General features: G+C 36.1%; 1 protein-coding gene across 1 annotated transcript in view; it reads right to left on the bottom strand.

Annotated features, from left to right (window-relative positions):
• LOC104529612 (ephrin type-A receptor 6-like) overlaps positions 1–14,208 on the bottom strand; it is a gene marked incomplete at both ends in the record, with an annotated part of 96,902 nt that overhangs the window by 5,156 nt on the left and 77,538 nt on the right. Inside the window, one exon of the mRNA XM_029086475.1 lies at positions 11,849–11,973. Coding sequence (XP_028942308.1) covers positions 11,849–11,973 — 125 coding nt within the window. The remainder of the gene's footprint in view (positions 1–11,848; positions 11,974–14,208) is intronic.

The following is a 14,208-nucleotide window of genomic DNA, read 5'->3' as shown; positions in this document are numbered from 1 at the left end:
TTTTCAAAGGCTTCTGCCAGCTGAAAACATACTTATTGTGTATCTACAACTTCCAAATGTACGTGTGCAGAAAGAACACAGGGAGACAGCAACTGAATTTACTATCAACTGCTTACAAATGCATCTTCTAGTTTACACCCATTGCCCGCCAACATGAAAATTCTGTACTTAAGCCACATAATCCTGCTTAGCCTTTCTGGAGTGTTACCGCTTAACAGAAAGAAATACTAATAGAGATTCAATCTATATACCACAGGGACCAGGACTTTCTCCTGTGCACTAAAGCACAATGTCAAAGCTGAATAAGTACCACATTAAAGTAAAGAAGATTTGGAGTTCCATGATTCAGACAGTATCAATGTTTAAATAAAAGCACCAATAATGAAAAAGAATCTTTTATGAGACCATTTGGTCACATTTTTCCTCTTTCCTAGATACATCAGTTTGAAGGATATACACAATGTGACCTACAGAGGAAGCATCATTATTTTAGATGAACAGTCACAATTCTGGAAGATAGGAATTTTTATTAATTGCAGCTCTGGTCCATTGTGAAATGAAATCTCCCACCTCTTCCTTACTTTTCTCATGGAATCAGCTACGACGGCACTTAATCACCTCCAGAGTCACCTGAACTTTAATGTTAGAATAAAACAGTAGAAAATTACTAGGTATAGTCAATATGTGATTAATCAGTTCAAATATAATCTATTAAAGACAAATAACAGCTAACAGTGGAGTTTGTACTTCTGTCTGTGTTTTCAAAGAAAAATATAGCTTTTACAGCTCTAATTTATGGAAACTGCCTTTGATTTATACTGCCTATATTCCCCTCACAACTAATTTGTCCCAAATAATTATCGAAAATCATTTTGTTTCTTTGCAATAAAATATTTCCGTAATACAATTTCTGAATGCCTACTGCCTTTAGTCATGTCTTGCTTCTCATCTTACATAGATTGTTGTAGATGAGGAGTAATTACACTGAAATCAGTCAAATTAACTACACCTGGGAAATTCAAAATCTGTATTTGAAAGCTGCTTTATCTTCACTAATTTTGTTCATGATTTTCTCTTAGAAGACTATTTTGACCTATAGTACATCTATTAATAGGAATGGCAGCAGTAATATTTAGAAGATATTAGAGAAAAGACTCATAGGTCCAAAAATGTGCTTCTAACATGAACTGCTATCTGATTACAATATGATCAACAGGATTAGGTAAATTCTCATTGCAATATAGAGTGATAAAAAAGTTACAATAATAGAAATAATAGTCAAACATACCATTCATATTCTTAAAAAACACTTCCTAAAAATCTTGTACCTTTGGTTTCCAGCTGACCAACAAGCTTAAAGTGAATTTATAAAAGAAATTAGATAGATCTGAGGACCAATCTGAACTAAGATGAAAACTCTTGATAGGAAAAATTAAGGCCACAGAGAAAATTGTTGATGGCTTTAGTATTTGCTTCAGAGAAGCTTGCAGCATTTTAAGGCATCAGACACTTCAGGCTGCAATCTTCTCACTTCCCTTTCTCAACCTTCCTTGTGATTAATCTGAAATGTAACAGTTTGGGGAGCTGAAATACTAAAGTGTGCTTTACCTCTTTGGCCTTTTAATATTTTATATTTTGATTGCCTGTCAGTCAGCTCATCGCTTTCTCCATATATAAAGTGAAACTGTCAACAAGAAAAGGGGAAGAAGAGATAACCAATCACAAAGAAAATATGGAAAGGTTAAAACCCAGCCAAACCTCATTTTAATTGGATTATATTGTGGAAAGGCAGAAATGAGCTGATGTGAACCATGAAAAAGAGAAAATTAAATGAGGAGAGATGAGGACAGAGCAACTCTAAAACAGTGTTAACATTCTTGCCAGCACAACGAGGTGCGAGGTGGGTAGGACAAGCTGGGTGGTTAACGTGGTGGGCCAAACAGGAACACCAGGTGTGAAGGCTCAAAGGAATGAAACCAGGTCTGTGCCTTAAGTTGGTGATGGAAAGGGGTGCAATTCAAAATATAATCAAGGGAGCTGGGGGACATGAATTGTCAGATAAGCGGAGATATTAGGTTCCAACTTTCTAGCAGTTGTGAGCTACTCTGATAAAATTTGTTCGCTAATTAAAAATATTTACCAGTGAAAGCCTCTACACCAGTATCTCCAGGACTCTTTCTAACAACAGCATATAAAAATGTCAGCATCTCCAGTTGCCCTGAAGATTTTCCTCATTTTTTTCACTCATTTTAATTTTCTTTTCCTCTGCACTATCTTTTCCATTTGGGAAGAAGCAAGGACCTCCTGCAAGCATGAACTAGCTTACTAATGGTAAAAAATCAACTCAAATAGTATTCAAAAGTTTTGCTGTCGTCTTTGGACAGTAAAGCACACTTTCTTCTGTGATACCTAACACTAAGGTGTACTTCATAATGAGATAATAAACCCGCTGCCAAACACAGTTCAACAGGAAACAGATGCAATCCTGCAAAATTTGAAGACTGAACAGCTTCTGTGACTTTCTTTGTCATGAAACAAGCCCAGAGAACTATGTACATACAGCCAGTGGGCTCATTCCCAAGTCATTTATTTGGTATATGACTGATAGTTCAAATTTCTGAATCAGGTCCTATACATGCCACTGCACACTTGAGACTGAACATAAGCAGTACAGGTTCTTTCTCCTCATGCTCACCTTTTACACTCCCCCAGAGTCCAGCAATCCACAGATTAGTGGGTTTCTGAATTAACTAAATTTGCTTCATTATGTTTTACAGCTCATGGACTTTTCTTCCATGAATTTACTTAATTATTTTTTTGAACCGATTTTGCTCATGGCTTCCAAAATATCCTTAGGCAACAAGTTTAATTACAGAGTTTTTTGTTTTAAATCTGCTTCCTGATGATTTCATTGAAATACTCTAGTTCTTTGTCTATAAAAATAGTGAATAATCGTGAATATCAGTGATTTGTTCAGTCAAACTCAACATATCTCTGTATAAGAACACTATTTCTAGTTTCAGATGGGAAGTAGGTTACTGGATAATTAAATTTTTAAATTGAAAATGCAAGACCCTGGAGGAAAGACAACAAAAAGGGACAACTTGTGTGATGTAAAAAAATTGTAATGTAAAAAGCCACAATCCAAATACCTGAAGGTCTCTAAGTTGCTGAGATATATAGCAGGCAATCTTCTCACACCTAACATTATCAGCATGGCTAAAATCACTGTAATGCTGTGCACACAAAACTGCTGCATTCCTTCATTGGCAGAACCCAAAATTGTGGTCCCCCTATTTCACATTGAAGTGTGAAGACATTTTTAATGTAAGGAACCATCTTACAACTGAAGTGGGATTTCACTACAAGAGCAATGATGCAATTTTTCAGAAGACTTCTACAATGATGGTGACTTGCTACAATACAAGGCAGCTGATGCCTTATTTTAACAAAAAAGCACAACATATTTCCAAAGCTTTGAAATTCAAATGAATCTACTAAGCCTAAAAATGCAGCACAACACTGAGTCAGCTACACAAAACTCAGATCTAATGGTGTTGATGACAAAAACTGCATAATTTACCTAATTTCAGAACCCCTACAATATCCATAGGTAGGTAGTTCCAAGATTTTGACTACAGCTCCTGCTCTGTGCTGGACATTTTGTCAGGTTTGTAACACCTTGCTGGAAAATGTCAACTGCTTTGTGTAATTTACACAGTTTTACAAATAGTCTTGTGAAAACTACACACCGTATTAAAAACCTCTTTAGGCAACAAGCCTTTCCAACTCCTTTTTAAAATGTGTTTCAGCCTTTCAGGTGTTAGGACAGGTAAAGTAACTGGGCTGGTTTTAAGATTGGTTTGAGCCTAGGTTGAATCTTCTACATAAATATATTTTATTCTTAGAAGAGCATGCTAATGTACACTTTTCTGTTTTCATTTGCTACTGAATATTCCCTACCTGGAAAATACAAAAAAGATCCTTACTGATATATAAGAGCTTCAAAATGAACCATGCTTAAAGCAAAACCATTCATAATTGTTTACTTGGTTCATAGATACACGAGACAGCTGTTAACTGTAGATCAGTGGTATTAATAAAGCTATCCCTTTTATTTAAGTAAGCAAAATACTTTTATAGTTAGTATTGATTCAGATTGCTATTGTGAATATGAAATAAATGACTGAAGTCATTAGGAATAACTTAAATCTACATGAATGTTATACAATAATGAGTCTCACATGCTGTGTATTCAGTTCTTTGGGACAGTTACTTTCCTTTTCAGAGAAAATCAGAACTTATAGAGAATAATGTTGACAATATTACTATAGATTTCAACACCATCCAACAAAAATCAATTTTAGAGGAAGAATACAAACTCTGACACCAACTGAAGTTTGACTTTACTCACTCCAGTACAAATAATAAATGAGAGGCAAGAGGGTACCTGGTGATCTATGTATAGGGATGATCCTTTGAGATTGTGTAGTGCTTTTCATTATGCAAACCTCTTCAGATATAAATATATCAATAGCTATTGAAAAGTCACTGAAATATCACATTCTTGGTGTATTTGTGAGCATTCAGGCACATTTTTTTGTATCTCAGTGCAGGCAGACAGCAAACATCTATCTTGTAATGTTAACTCAAAAGGGCTGAATTCACCTCTGGTGTCATGAATATATTGCACATCCTGGCATTACATCAATAAGAAATGTAGCATATTATTTAAAGTTATGTTTTCTTCAAACACCTCAGCAAGTTAATAGAGGAGTATAAAGCCAAAATGGAAATATTTTCCAATTAGTTTAACATGAATTTCAAAGGACAAAATAAACAATCTAACAAGTAAACTGAAATGCTGATTTTACCCTGTCAAAACTGGTAAAGCAAATTTTGTTCCTATTTTTGTATCAGGGAAGTGCTCATTTCTAACTTAACTAACTTCAGCAGAAATAATAGTTTTGGAATTGGTAAAAACAAACAAAAAAAATCTAAAAAAAATTTAAGACATTTACAGACAGGTGACAATACCTTTTTAAAAAGGAAGAGCTGTCTCAGTCTCCAAAGAATTGTCATTGTGTTAATAGGATATGTTAGTACTTCTGGCAGTATATGCAAGAAAACCAAATAGTTTGTGCAAGGTCATTGCAAATACAAGATGCATCAACCTAGTGAAGTTCCTACAGCAACATAAATGTTTTTATGAGCAGCAGGTGAATTCCTTCAAAAGACTCTAAAGCTATTAACAGCTCGGTAAGGAGTACATAATAATAGGTTGTTAACTCAGCCTCCCTGACAAGAACATCAAGAAAGGGCACTTTGCAACTATTAATACTAATATATTAAAAAAAATAGAAAAGAAAAAGAGTCAATTTAAAAATTATGGTTCTTTAAATCAAAAAACAAACATTAATGTTTTTATTAGGGTAAAATATAACAAAAACTATGTGGGAGTTACTGAATAACATACGCATTTGATGAACTCAAGGTGGGTAATGAAATCATGCATTTAAATGAAAAGCTCCTCCAATGTGCATTTTTCATTCCAACAACCACCTCTCACCACCACCAAACTCACAGCTTTTATTGAAAACATGGCAAAATGCTTATACTAATATTAAACATGGAAAGAATACATTTTATTGTATGAAAATGAAATGGCTCTTCTTAAAAGGGTTTCCTTTTTGTCCTTTGGATTTTTCTTTCTTCTCCCAGAATGACTGCTTTGCAGACATCCCTACTTAATAAAAAAGAGGTTGCCTAAATTATGCAGTCAGTGTTTTGTCTCCATTTTAGTGTGAAAGAAATGCTAAAAGTGGAAAATTAGTAACAATCTGTCCTTCTGCATGGGTAATGTGTAGCTGCACTGCAGTCTAAGAAGGGGAGAGGGGAAAAAACAGGAACTTTCTCTGTTTTTCCACCAAAAAGGAATACATGTTTTTTTTACCTGTAGCTGCCCAAATGTCTCCTGAATGCATCAAGGATTGCAGGAAAAAGCTGCAAGTGAAATGATACCTCATATTGGAACATCCCTTCATTTAGACAAAGATATAACCTCACTTATGTCTCAAAGTACCTATCTTCTTGATTTAATCTGTGAATCCACCTTTATGGTTCTGGAAGAACAATTTATGAACAGTAAATAATTTGTGTATTATGAAAACACTGCCCTAGCTTCAGCTCTTAAAATAGTTTGGGTTCACAGATGAAGACTTTTTGGAACTTTTAAGCTAGTTTTTATTTTAAGAAGCTATAAAGGAAACATTCTGACAGGTTTTAGGGAAATGGAGATCTTGACATTTAACTTGTAAATAAGGGAATTATTTTTGCTTAGATGGCCATCTTTTCGCAGCTGCACTAGGTATATTCATATCACTGCTCAGGAAACTTGCCATTGTTTTTGTAAAAATATGTCAAACTTTCAAACTGCAAAGTTTGACTCCTGAATGTGTTTAAGGTAGGGAACTACGACTCTAACTGCAGACACTACTAAAACTTACTGCACCTAAACTCAAAAGTGAACACACTGCAACTAGTTAATAATAACAACAGCAACAACAACAATAATAAAATTATTTAAGTTGAGAGTACATTCTCTATTTTGTTAATTCAGGATTAAACATGTTAAACTTCTTACCATTTCCTTTTGTGCAATTGATAGATTCTCTCTGAAGGCACATTTCTTTTTTACAATATGTTGCCTTCTAAAAGTCTGCACACCTCTTATGCTTATGTCTTTGAAGGAGTTTGAAAACCATTTATTCAAAACCATTAATGCATTTCTACTACAGTTGTGCTGCTCTTCTAGCAGTTACTGGAATAAGCATTGTACATGCAATTTTCCTTGGGGAAAATGGTATTGGCTACAGAGCAGAACACAAGATCAGCAGAGACTGAACTATGTTTGTTGTTTTTTTTTTAATCAAATCCACTAGGCTTGCTTAGACAGCATTATATTTCTCATCAAGATTTTTTGTTTTAATGACAAGAGTAATAGCTCTGTAGGCTACTTTATTATTAAATACAAAGGTTTAGAAGCTATCTCTAAATAATTGACGACAATGATTAGGAGATGAGCCAAACTGGGCACCTGATGGAGAAGGCCTACCTCAGAACTTCTTTGATAAACCCTTTGCTGCATCTAATTTATATTTAGAGGCCAGATTTCTTTTTCTCCTAATAGTAATTATATCAGTGTCATTAATAATGGCTGCTGCAAGGTCCTTAGGTTCTTTCCTGCAGGCAAAAATTATATCTGGTCAGAGAGTCTCATAATTATTCACTCTCATTTTCAACAATTCTGAGACCTATTTTTTTCTCTTTTTGAATCTAAAGCTTTTACAGTTCTTCCCTTGGGAAACTAGGTTAATAACAGCAGAATAGAAAAACTGAAAAGCTTGTTTAACATCATTTACTATGCTAAAATAAGCTAGGAGATTTTGTTTTAATGATTATCTCCCAAAGCACATTTGTAGTGATTATTTTTTAAAAACATTCACCAGACATGATTCATTTCCCAGGAGCCTTGGTGCCTCGCTGTGACATGCTGATCTGTTCCTGCAGCTATGGTCAAATACTAAAGTCTGCTCAATACTACTATCCAAAAGCTCTTATACATCCAAATAACTCAATGCTCTTGTTTTTATGAGAACATGCTGAAAATGTAATGAAAACGTATACTGTAGAGTGACAGAAAAATTAACAAGTTCATATTGCTTTCTAATTCTTTAAATCTGGTACTTTCCTCTATCTCTCTGCCTCATTGGCTTCTTCATCTCTTTTAAAAATCTCATTGGAAAACTAATTTCCCCCTTGCCTCTACTGCTCAGTTATTTTCTCTCTTTTCTATATTAATTCAACTCTAAATAATACTGGAATGGAGAAAAAGGTATATCTGACATCCTACATATTCTGTCCACTCACTGTCATATGGAAATAGGTTAAATTTTTTATGTGAAAACTGTCCATGAGTTGCAAATTGAGTCTGCCAACAAAATGAAATATTTTGTCAAAAGGATTTGGCTTTAGTGTAAATTTCATCAAAAGACAAAGAAGTGAAGAAACATCAGCCAGCCCCTCCATCCAACATCCTGCTCAAAAAGATATTCTCTATTTGAAGATGTCATTGCAATGCCTTGGGATATTGCTAGGGTACATCCCATTAAAACCTCTTCTCTATAGACTGTCTTCCTCAGCTAAGTATATTATCTTGTGTGTAACAGAAAATATAACCCAGTTGATATATTTGTGCCACATGGGAGAACTTAAACTTAATACAGTTGCTGATACGTATACCGCTTGGTATGCTTAATACAGCTCTCAGGGAGCATTAATTTTTGTCCATTAACTTTAAGGGTTTGGGTAGAAAAGGGGAGGGACAAGTATTTTCCAGTTCAGCTGCACAACCTGAAGTGCAACTGGAATGGTTTATATCCACCGTGTACTGTGTTTCCTCTCCTAGGAAGGAATTCCTAGAGAAGGACTCAGCTTCATTACAAGGCTGTAACAAGGCGATATCTTATCCCACTCCTCCATCTGACTCCAACATGCGACCTTTCTGGTGAGAAGTAAACAGGTGATGATGCCCTGGAATCTTTCAAAAAGTAAAAGCTTTGGTCAGTGTCTGAGTAATAGTTTTAAAGCATAAAAGAAAAACTGATTACTACAACTACCTGAAAGGAGGTTGTAGTGAGGTGGGTGTTGGTCTCTTCTCCCAAATAACAAGTGACAGGACAAGAGGGAACGGCCTTAAGTTGCACCAGGGGAGGTTTAGGTTGGATATTAGGAAAAAAATCTTCTCTTAAAGAGTTATCAAGTATTGGAACAGGCTGCCCAGGGAAGTGGTGGAGTCCCCATCCCTGGAGGGATTTAAAGGACGTGTAGATGTGGTACTTGGGGACATGCTTTAGTGGTGAACTTGGCAATGCTAATTTTACAGTTGGACTAGATGATTGTAATGGTCTTTTCCAACCAAACTATTTTATGATTCTGTGATTCTATTAGGAAGGAAACTGAGATTATATTGACACCTGGAGTTTGATTTTTAAAAGGAATGACAATACTGCCTACGAAATACTTTTTTCTTTTAAAAGTACTGCACTGTTTGTGGAAGATTTTAAAGGGTTATAAAATAGAATGGATCGATAACAGACTGCAGAATAGGGTAGACATCCTGTATCAAAAGAGATAATTTGCAAATGTTTAGTATCTATGAAAACTCTAAAGAAGGTCTATGAAGAAATGCCGTTCAGAGTACATCTTAGATATCTAAGGTCAAACATTTAATGGACTCAGTTTCTGTGTTGCTGTAAAGACTCACTTATCGTCTAAGGTGACAAATGTTGCTAACTGTATAGCTTTCAGAATGATTCATAATCTAGCAGCAATAAGATATTTCAACTACCAGGCCTCAACATACAGTATTATTTCAGGATTGTGATATTCACTCTCTGGTTACACCACTTAACAATTCAAGCAATGGAAAACTTTCTCTCTTTACTGTGACAGAAACTCATAGCATCTTGGACTGAACGTCTAGGGATTTTTCCTCTCCTCACAGAACAAATCACCTCTCTAATTATGCCCTAGGTCAGCTTATGTTCACTGCATTTTTAGCTGAAAAGCTGCAGTACAAAGTGACCTCTTGTTAGCCAGCCACATAAATATGTACCAGTGTATTTCCCAATAAGAAGCTAAAAATCTGTACAACCCGTATAAAATTGGCTCACAACAAAGTTTTGTTATTTCCTCAAGATTTTAATTTTTAGAGACAGACAGAAAGCCAAACAATATTTTGTTAAGTATTTTGCAGCAATTAATTGAAGAAATAAATGAAGGTTATATGGAAGAAGGTGCCTTAAAGGAAAAAAAATTAATGAGCTGCTTTATTATATTTTTAAATTAATGTATGTGTTCCATACTTGTAGCTTACTGATAGCCTTGTATAACTTTCCTTCTCTACTTTATTTCTCTATTATTTGTTAGAGTCTTTCTCAGAAGATGTGAATATTTTTCATAGAGAGGGTTTGATCTTTCAGTAGTGTACAATTTGTATGGCACAAGAGAGCAAATATAAGTGTCTTGCACACTTAGCACAGTCTAGTCTCCCTCTCTTGTTCTGCTTGCTCTGGACAGGCATGGAAAGATGTGTCTCTGTGTCCTGGGTTCACGGTCACTAATTTGTCTTATAAAATTGCTGGAAACTCTCCCATTCTGTGCAGTGCTCACAGTAGTCTATCAGACAGCTACTTGATTTCTGGAAGTTTACATATCTTTCTGAGTCCTTGGGAGCACATGATGAGATATGACTTCCATTTATGAGCCACAGAATTCCTACTGGTTATAATTAAAAGCCAGGGTTCTCCCCTAGCATGCTTCCCAATATCATCCTGACAATTTTGCAAATGTCAACAAGGTATCTAATAAGAAATAGCAGTTGTTAGTTGTGAAATTTTAAAATCCTGCAGAATTCTTCAGAGTTTCACAAAGTTAAGAAACTGATACAATCTGTTGAAACTCGGGCATTTAGTGTTTGTATTTGATGGAGACATTCAATTTCTTGTATTCCACAGAAGTACAAAGTCTCTTTTCTTTTTTTAAACAAAAATGACAGATAAAAAGGGATAAGAATGAGACTGCAAAAGTAGATCTATTTTACTAATTAGTGTGTTTATTAGTACCTGAGGATACTGTTCTCTGCATTATTATTGCCTGCTTAAGACATTAATAAAATTTCTGAGCTTTTCATACTCAACTTGTTCTTGAATTTTAGATGAATATTTTACTCTCCAGTAGAGGGATGTCTTTGTGGTAAATTCATACTAAAATACCAAATACCATAAGCAATCTGTCTTATCCCTCTAACTGTGCCATTTAAATTGTTTGGATTTTTTCCTAGTTTACCTTCTTTTCTGCATCATTAAAGCTGCATAATCTCAATAGAGAAGTGCAGCCAAGGAAGAAAATTCTTAGATATTTACAGAGCCCAACATCCTTAAATCTTCCTTTCATGACTTGGCTTATAATTCTGCTCTTTGTGGTCTTTTCTAATGGAACACATCCATTAGTTCCACTGCAACTTTCAGATGGGGACAGAGAAACAGCAAGAACTGACTTAGTAGGTGACTATAAAAAATCCTGCCTCTGTCTCTGGGAACGAAGGCACTGATTAGCACCAGATTTTGCACTGCAAGTGCACAGCCCTGTAGCCAACTGGGAATGACAAAATGCTTTTTGTGCTTTGGGAGAAGCAGGCTTCAAATTATGCTTTCACAAGATGTGCTGTGTGCGGACCTCGTACCTTTATTTGTAATGCATGTTGTTGCCCTCTTTTGTGCAAAATCACATAATTTTGACAGAATGCCAGAAATTTGACATGAATACCACGCAGTTTCCCTCTCTTGTAACCTTTTGTAACCCTCTAAACAAGGCTGGTGCACTCTCATTTAAGCACAGATTACGTTGCAAAATTAAATCACATTGACATTGACCTTAATGGTATTGTTTCAGTGTCACTCTAATGTAAAGATTTTACAGCCCATAAAGCAAAGTATGTTCAAGCATATGATCCATGTATCCATGTCCGTATATGTAGTTACTATGAGACAGGTATATCTACTGCCTGCCTGCTACTCTACTCGATTTTGATGTGAAACAAGACAGTTATTAACAAGTCAGAAGTAAAACAACAAAAAGATCAGTACAAAATAAAACATCTACTTACATAGCGTTGCACGTGGGATCAAGTGAAAAGTTTAAAGTATTTTTTTTTTAACTATTAAAAATATGAAACATACTGCTCTTTAGGATCTGAGTTTGGGTGATGCTGTTAAGTGAGACCTACTTTCTCATAGTACTTGATCTCGTAGTCCAGAATGGCTCCATGGGGAAAGTCCGGCTCTTGCCAGGAGAGGGCAATGCTGTTTTGGGAAGCCCAGTCCTTCCTTACCATACCTATCAAGGAGGGTGCTGAAAGGGAAAAGGATAACTAAGGGTTAAAGACGAAGCACACGGTTTATCCTTTTAAACCTACTGTCTTAGGATACCAACCCGAGGTAACTTTGAGTGACCTCCAGGCAGAAAAGCATGACAGATGGCAATTCTCAGGGAAACCATATAACCTGGAATTAATGTCTCAAGTACATACCGGTAACTCCTTTGTTAAAGTGCAGACCAGCTTCTGAAAAATGGCTAGATATAAAAACAGAATAAAAAATGCCAGTGCCAGTCCCCACCGTCGCCTGCGTGCAACCAGTTTGCGCTGCTTGCTCTGAGGACATCGTGTCCAGAGCAGAACCGTGCTTCAGAGACAGTAAATTCTACATTCAAGATAATCTGCATTAAATATCATAATTCAACTGTGTAAAATGTACATTCAATTAACTCTTTGTGGTAAACTAAAGTGACAGCTTAAAACAGACGCAATGAATCCTGTTCCTGCTAGCTGGGCTGGCAGCAGCAAGGACACTTTAGCCCATCAGTGAGGTAGTGGTGTGCGTGGAAAAGCCGACCTGTCACAGGAGGTCAGGGGCAGGGAGTGGGTTACAGGCAAACTGTGGGGGTAAAAGTGCTCCCAAACCTACCTGTTGGAGCTGATACTGCAGCTCTGTGGTGGCACAGGCAGTATGAACTGCTTTCAGCAACTTTTGGAAGGGGTCCAACATGGGTGGGTGCACCCAAGAGCCAAATTAGATCTCACTATGGGGTTAATTTATTTAAAAAATTGGATTTTCTGCCCTTTTGGAAAAGAAGGTGCGCTGTTATCTATACAATAATTGCAAATGGTGCAAAAACTGCATTGTAGAAAATGATCTCTGACAATTTTATAAATCTGGTCAAGCATGTCAAAGGAGGTAAAATATTCCCCAGACACTAATGTTGTTTTAATAGTATTGATGTGCAGCTTCCCCAAACTTTACAACAAAAATCAGTCATGTTGTTCAACTGTCCTGAAGACAACGCAGAAAGCTGAAAAAAACCAGCTACCATTAAAAAAAAAGTTCTTCCAGTGGTTCGCAGCTTTTGTTATTTGTCTTTCCACTAACAAATATCAATTTATTACACACCCTTCCTCATTCCTCTCTATTATGAATCTTACTTAAACTCTTCTAAGCTTCCAAGAAGCTGTCTCCTAAAAAGAAAACAATTTCATGACTTCTGCTCTTATCTTTTGAATGAAAGAGTCTCCTTAGGAAAATGAAATAAGAATCTGTTTAAAGTCACAAAATTTCACACCTTAGTTATCTTTCCTGTAAATATTTCAGGAAGATCTGTTTAAAGTCACAAAATTTCACACCTTATCTTTCCTGTAAATATTTCAAGAAATTTAAGAAACAAAACCAATAAATAAATTCTAGAATGCAAACAAACAGTAAAAAAACCTAAACTGGCTGTTTTCTTTTGAAAGGGGGAAACTCTACACACAGATGTGCACGTAACAATCTCTTTCTCTGTGACACTGCGTATTTCTGACAGAGAAAATAAACTTTCATCCACTGTCAATCTTCCCTGCTGACAACTATTCTGTGGTATGATAATCTAGTCCTCTCCGATAAAGACAAAACCAACAACCCAACATGTAACTCTAAATGAAAAAAGAAAAGACCAAAAGTATTAAGTGAAGAAAACAGAGCTTAGGCAGGAAACTGTGCTACATCTGTACTTATGCCATTGTAACCACAGGGCTGATGCAAGGGAATGGAAGAAAAAAAGAATTCCTGCCACGCTGAATAAAGGATTAACCTACTTTTCAGGAAGTCCTTAAACAGCATAATTATAAGTAACTGACTAGAACAAAATACAAATAAATAAAAAGCATTCATAGGTTCCAGTGCAAAATGCTTTCCCTGGATATGTTAAAATTAAATTTTTACTCTTGAAATGGAGGGTGAAGCTGAGCTCTTGCAATACTTCTCTGAGGTAAAACCAGTTGCTCCAAGCAGGGAACAAAGACAGGTCTGTTTATCATGGGTCTGTGAGGGCAACATATACATTGGCCACTAAATTGGTGAAGGGTTCAGAGGGGAAGCTGTATGAGGAGAGCCTGAACTCGCTTGGATTGTTCAGCCTGGAGAAGAGGAGACTGAGAGGAGATCTCATCGTGGTCTAGAACTTCCTCCCAAGGGGAAGAGGAGGGGCAGGCGCTGATCTCTTCTCTCTGGCCACCAACGAATGCCAGGAGCAGAGGAAATGGCAGGAAGATGT

Source organism: Antrostomus carolinensis, unplaced genomic scaffold (genome assembly GCF_000700745.2).
Source record: "Antrostomus carolinensis isolate BGI_N321 unplaced genomic scaffold, ASM70074v2 scaffold11108, whole genome shotgun sequence".
Taxonomy (NCBI): domain Eukaryota; kingdom Metazoa; phylum Chordata; class Aves; order Caprimulgiformes; family Caprimulgidae; genus Antrostomus; species Antrostomus carolinensis.
The sequence above is the reverse complement of the archived record's forward strand: the minus strand, read 5'-3'. Positions and strand labels throughout refer to the sequence as shown.